Genomic DNA, 7,031 nt, shown 5'->3' with positions numbered 1-7,031 from the left:
TCATTAATAAGATACGCTAATTTTTAATGAAAGATTAGTGAACTTTGATTAAAATCAGGTTTTAAGTTAAGCTTTAGCTTGAAAATATTCGTCAGACGGGGAGCTCGCAATTATCTTGTCAAAGAAATTATTGTGCTGATAAATTTAGCATTTAATCTATAATATTAATTGAAAAAAGTACAAGAAAATTGGATAAAGAAATGGTAGTTAGAACTTTTCAACTTTTGACTTCTCGAAGATTGATAAAGCCACTGCACTGCGAGTGGTTATTTCAGGCCATAATTCGAGTAGCAGTACGTGTTTATAGTACAATAATTATAGTATCTACATAAAGGCAACCAATCTCTACCTACTGGCAACCAATCTCTTCCTAAAGGCAACCAATCTCTACCTACACACAACCGATCTCTACCTACAGGCAACCAATCTCTACCTACAGGCAACCAATTTCTACCTACAGGCAACCAATCACTACCTCCCGACAACCAATCACTACCTACAGGCAACCAATCCCAAAATACAGGCAACCAATCTCTACATAAAGGCAACCAATCTCTACGTACAGACAACCGATCCCTACCTACAGGCAACCAATCTCTACATACAGACAACCGATCCCAACCTACAGGCAACCAATCTCTACTTACAGGCAACCAATCCCTACCAACAGGCAACCAATCACTACCTACAGGCAACCAATCCCTATTTACAGGCAACCAATCTCTACCTACAGGCAACCAATCTCTACCTAAAGGCAACCAATCTCTACCTACAGACAACCAATCTCTATCTACAGGCAACCAATCCCAACTACAGGCAACCATCCCTACCTTAAGGCAACCAATATCTTCATAGAGGCAACCAATCCCTACCTACAGGCAACCAATCCCAACTACAGGCAACCAATCCCTACTTACAGGCAACCAATCTCTAAATACAGGCAACCAATCACTACCTACAGGCAACCAATCACTACCTACAGACAATCAATCTCTACCTACAGACAACCAATCTCTACCTACAGGCAACCAATCTCTACCTAAGGGCAACCAATCACTACTTACAGGCAACCAATCTCTACCTAGAGTCAACCAATCTCTACATACAGACAACCAATCTCTACCTAGAGTCAACCAATATCAACCTACAGGCAACCAATCCCTACCTACAGGATACCACTCTCTGCCAGGCAACCAATCTCTACCTACAGACAACCAATCTCTACCTACATGCAACCAATCCCTTCTTACAGGCAACCAATGGCAACCAATCTCTACCTACAGCCAACCAATCACAACCAATATCTACCTACAGTCAACCAATCTCTACCAACTGGCAACCAATCTCTACCGGCAACCAATCTCTACCTCCCGGCAACCAATCGCTTCCTACACACAACCAATCACAACCAATATATACCTACAGGCAACCAATCACAACCAATATCTACCTACAGACAACCAATCTCTACCTACAGGCAACCAATCTCTACTTACAGGCAACCAATATCTACCTACAGGCAACCAGTCCCTACCTACAGGATACCAATACTACCAGGCAACCAATCTCTTCCTACAGGCAACCAATCTCTACTTACAGGCAACCAATCGCTACCTTCAGGCAACTAAACACAACATATCTTTACTTAAAGGCAACCAATCTCTACCTACAGGCAACCAATCACAACCAATATCTATCTACAGCCAATCAATCTCTACCGGCAACCAATCTCTATCTACAGGCAACCAATCGCTACCTACATGCAACCAATCACAACCAATCTCTACTTACAGGCAACCAATCGCTACCTACAGGCAACGAATCTCTACCTACAGGCAACCGATCTCTTCCTACAGGCAACAAATCTCTACCTATAGGCAACCAATTACTACCTACAGGAAACTAATCTCTACCTACAGGCAACCAATCACTACCATTCTCTTCTTACAGGCAACCAATCGCTACCTACAGGCAACGAATCTCTACCTAAAGCCAACCGATCTCTTCCTACAGGCAACAAATCTCTACCTATAGGCAACCAATTACTACCTGCAGGCAACAATCTCTACCTACAGGCAACCAATCACTACCTACATGCAACAATCTCTTCCTACAGGCAACCAATTTCTACCTACAGGCAACCAATCTCTACCTACAGGCAAACCAATCTCTACTTACAGGCAACTAATCCCTACCTACAGGCCACCAATCTCTACCTACAGGCAACCAATCACTTCCTAAAGGCAACCAATCTCTACTTACAGGCAACCAATAACTACCTAAAGGCCACCAATCTCTATTTACAGGCAACCAATATCTACGTACAGTCAACCAATCCCTACCTACAGACAACCAATCCCTACCTACAGACAATCAATCTCTACTTACAGGCAACCAATATCTACCTACCGGCAACCAATCCCTACCTACAGGCAACCAATTTCTACCTAAAGGCAACCAATCAGTACCTACAGGCAACCAATCTCTACCTACCGGCAACCAATCTCTACCTACAGGCAACCAACCGCTACCTACAGGCAACCATTCGCAACAAATCTCTACCTACAGGCAATCAATCTCAAACTACAGGCAACCAATCACAACCAATATCTACCTAAGTCAACCAATCTCTACTTACAGGCAACCAATCACAACCAATATATACCTACAGGCAACCAATCTCTACCTACAGGCAACCAATCACAACCAATATATACCTACAGGCAACCAATCTCTACCTACAGGCAACCAATCACAACCAATATCGACCTACAGGCAAGCAATCTCCACCTACAGGCAACCAATATCTACCTACAGGCAACCGATCTCTACCTACAGGCAACCAATCTCTACTTAGAAGCAACCAATCCCTACCTATAGGATACCAATCTCTACCAGGCAACCAATCTCTACCTACAGGCAACCAATCGCTACCTACACACAACCAATCACAACCAATCTCTACCTACAGGCAACCAATCGCTACCTACAGGCAACCAATCTCTACCTACCGGCAACCAATCCCTACCTACAAGCAACTATCTCTACGTACAGGCAACCAAGCACTACCTACAGGCAACAATCTCTACCTACATGCAACCAATCACTACTTACAGGCAACCACACTCTACCTTAAGGCAACCAATCTCTACTTACAGGCAACCAATCTCTACCTACAGGCAACCAATCTCTACCTACAGGCAACCAATCCCTACCTACAGGCAACCAATCACTACCTACAGTCAACCAATCTCTACCTACAGGCAACCAATCTCTACCTACAGGCAACCAATCAAGATCGAGGAACATTTATTTTTTATTTCTTCAAATTTTATGAAAGGCACAGGGAAATACAACCACAACTGATTAATAAAATTCACAGTCATAGATTTAAGTCAAATCTGAAAAGAAAGTGCAATAGTTATTTGTAAGACAGTCAGACAATGCATCTTCATGCAATATAAGTCTTCACCATCTTTGTGACATCTCCTTCACAGTCCGGGCAAGTGCTTGTGTTCCGTGCATACTCCCCACAGGTCGCCCTACGACCACAGGGTATCAGCAACATGCAGGCTTGCCTCTCTCTACAGACCCTGCACTCCAACATGGTCCGTCGTCGCCTGTTGTACTCTTCTAGTTCCGACATGGACATCTCTGAGGGTGCTGGTGTTCGATATGGAAATAATGTAATGTATACAGTTTAAAATTTTTAAGGAATCTTCATACCCACGAAACAGTTGGTATGACGGACAACAACATTGTTCAGGTTATACCTCTTTTTAAAGCCTTCCATACACGTTTATGTTTATTAAACAGCTGAGAAAAATTAACATTTATAGTTAATATTGTGATAGAAATACGTTAAAAACTAATAAAGGACCTGCATTAAAGTGTTTGTCGATAATATCTAACTTTGTTGTGATTGCCCTGTATATTGTGTTTTTAACAGTGAGAAAATCACATTTTTAACCTTATTTAAAATGACAGCTAGCATCAAGAAGCCGCAATGCTTTTTAGGTTGATCTGTCTGGGACAATTCGACCTAAATGTAATGTCGCAAGACGTTTTCCTTCTGAATGCAAATGAAATTTATATTAAATCCTGATGCATTATATTTGGAGGAATTTGCTCAACAGTTCAACACTCAGAGATATCTAGCGAAGAGTATTTGTTTTACAAACAAGGAACGATTGTAAATGAAAAGAGAATTCTTCAGTAGTTCCAATGCCCTAACTCCGTCACATTTTGTACTGGTCCAGTTTAATTTCATAGAAAATTGGAAAAGCAAACTTATTAGCAATATATTTCCACATTGGCCCATATATATATGTAAATTTGAACGTGTATAAACATTCATGTTTTTGCGGAACGACTTTGCACTACTAATTTGCAGGTATCACACGTGGTATTAGGTGTTTGGTGTTGTCGTGTCAAAAAATGAGTTCATTTTTATTGCACAATGAATGCTATTGATGAATAGGCTTAGGAAATACATCCATTTGGAGATGGTCAGGCGAATATTGATGACTATGATCATAACGCGATTCGTTATATAAATACTATTCTGCTATTGTTGTTGTTGTTTTCTGTTTTACATGAAAGCTATCGATTTGTCTTTGATTGAACTTCATCCCGGTCAACAGTATGTACTATTTCCCTTTAGTGCTATGACGTTATTTTTAGACGGCATCTTAGTCATGATTTTAACAAGTTGTTCAAATACAAAAATGATTGGGAAATAATCAATTATATCCTTAATATTGTTTTAATCCAGGTAGTTTAGGTAACAGTAAAACATATTGTCACTCGGTGCATATTGGCCTCGGACAACAGTTCATATGTCAACCCCTCCACCACGGTGCAACAGTTTTGACTGTAAATCGAATAACCTTGAAATAATTGTATAATATTGTATGGTTATATTTACCGTGCTAAAAGCTTAGTCATTTCAAATATATAAAAATACTCGAGCGAAAAAATGGCGTGATCATTACTTTACATAATGTACGTAAGTATAGGAGAGCATAGGTTGTAGTATCAGTCAGAAATATTTCAAGTCATTTTTAAGTCAAAATATCATTGACCAACTGTAAAGGGTACCGCCAACATAAGTTCAGTTAAATATTATAATGGCACATACCTTTTTCAACATATCTTGGAGACGTCCTTGCCACTGATGACGATTCAGCTTTCTTAAAATAAAATGCAGTATATAATACATATCAAAAAGTCTAAAACAGTTCCGGCACATTTTGGAACATATCATGCTATTAATCTTAGTGGAATTTGTCAACAACGTATTAATTGTAAACATGTCTATGGTTGCTTGAATAGCAAAACAAATAACACAACTTTTACTGAAATTATATGTATTAAGGCGCATGTGTCAATCACACGCATTGGCCGTTTGCGTTTTGAGGGACGTTTTTAAATACTTTTTCAGTAATCGAATGAATGTTTATATGCTCAGTGTTATACTATACCAAACCTAGCATTTCTAAGTGGGTATAAATAATAGTAAAAGGTCAAAGGTTATACACATTATTTAAACCGCCTGATACCGTCGCTGATAAAGAAGTTCTATCCCACGGACGAAAACAACTACAGAAAAGAATGTTTATATTGTAAACAATCATACAAATTTAATTCAAATTTACATTGTATATACTTGTAATGCTTTGTGTTTGATTTTAAGCTTGAAAAAGGTGTACAATCAGAATGCATATGCAAGCGAAACTTGGAGTTTACAACTAGAACATGTTATTTTGTGAACACGTCGTACTCACGAAAGCAAGGTTGTTTGGACATTTGGTGCACTTATGGGGAGAAATTTATTGTACTTACGTTACATAGCAACCACTGTGATATTTACCCTCAACGCATCGTAGTAGTAAAACACAAATAGTACACAAAATAGTCATCACTATATACATTTGGACATTTTATAAGCTCTAAACACAGTCTCCATTCAATAGGAAAAAATAATTCTGCCTCTTCAATCAGCATGACATTGTACAATGTCCTCTGGCTAACCGTCCCCTGCAGTACTTTGATTGTTTTACTGTCGTATTTCTTTCATACTCACACTTGTCAGGAAAGGACAGAGATTCGACACCTGTTCATGCACTGCCCATGGGTCATCATCCTCAGTCAGGTAACGAAGAGAGGTGCCGCATGAATAACACTTCACAATGTCGTGGTAACCTTAATTAACATAAACGTTAACATAAACATAATGTTTATTTCGAAAATAAATATTTCGCATGCTTTTGCTTGATGTGACCCATTTAAAAGAACTCGGAATAGAAAAGAATAACATGTTTTGAAAAATCAATGTCGTCGTTAGACTTACGATTATAATATAGTGAGTTAGCTATAGAAAAGAACCCCGCTTCTGCCAATTTAGATGGCGATGTTGTGTACTGCCAGTTGTCGAAGGTATTCATTCTGTCCGAGATATTATCCATTTTGAATCAAAACTGTCAATGTATTTATATGTACTACCTTATATCTTACGACAGTGGTGAATATATGTTTAGATGTAGGTAATCAAAATGGGATCCCTCGTGTTACTACTGATCACGGCAAGTATAGCGAATCGGTAAAATGATATCGACTTGAACAGTGAGCTTGCGGTTCGTTGCCATAGTTTTTGTAGTATTATGAATATAGTGAATTGGTATCATTCTTCATGCGTTAACAACTTCCTAGATGTTACTGAATGGAACAAGAGGAAAATGTTCCGTTCATACGCTCTTAAGTTTATTATTCAGAACATACTTTTGTTTTTAAGTGTAGGTGGTTCATTCATATGGTTAATGTTTCATATTATACCAATGGTAATTAGCATGTGAAGTTGTGCATATTGGGTTATCGATAATGGAAAATAGTGTTATATATATGTTAAGAGTACTTTAGTTAGAAAAATAATCCTCCTATAAAGATGTTAGTCTACAAGTGATGTTAGTTTTCATGTGAGATTGTTAATAAGGGGTCAAATTCACTGTTACCATTTTTTTTCTTAAAAATGT

General features: G+C 38.7%; 2 protein-coding genes across 2 annotated transcripts; one reads left to right on the top strand and one right to left on the bottom strand.

The window, feature by feature from the left end:
• Nucleotides 1–200: 200 nt before the first annotated feature.
• Nucleotides 201–3,366, top strand: LOC128238033 (Kruppel-like factor 18). The gene is made up of 6 exons (XM_052953598.1): nucleotides 201–206; nucleotides 461–691; nucleotides 962–1,856; nucleotides 1,951–2,464; nucleotides 2,641–2,775; nucleotides 3,264–3,366. Exons 1-6 carry the CDS (start codon nucleotides 201–203, stop codon nucleotides 3,364–3,366), a joined length of 1,884 nt encoding a protein of 627 aa, XP_052809558.1.
• Nucleotides 3,367–3,451: 85 nt separating this feature from the next.
• Nucleotides 3,452–6,471, bottom strand: LOC128238032 (baculoviral IAP repeat-containing protein 7-A-like). The gene is made up of 4 exons (XM_052953597.1): nucleotides 6,353–6,471; nucleotides 6,086–6,204; nucleotides 5,141–5,192; nucleotides 3,452–3,663 (listed from the first exon to the last, which is right to left on the bottom strand). The coding sequence occupies exons 1-4, from the start codon at nucleotides 6,465–6,467 to the stop codon at nucleotides 3,452–3,454; spliced, it is 498 nt and encodes a 165-aa protein (XP_052809557.1). The 5' UTR covers nucleotides 6,468–6,471.
• Between the last annotated feature and the right edge of the window lie 560 nt (nucleotides 6,472–7,031).

This window comes from Mya arenaria, chromosome 6 (genome assembly GCF_026914265.1).
Source record: "Mya arenaria isolate MELC-2E11 chromosome 6, ASM2691426v1".
NCBI lineage: Eukaryota > Metazoa > Mollusca > Bivalvia > Myida > Myidae > Mya > Mya arenaria.
This window is presented reverse-complemented; position numbering and strand designations above follow the sequence as displayed.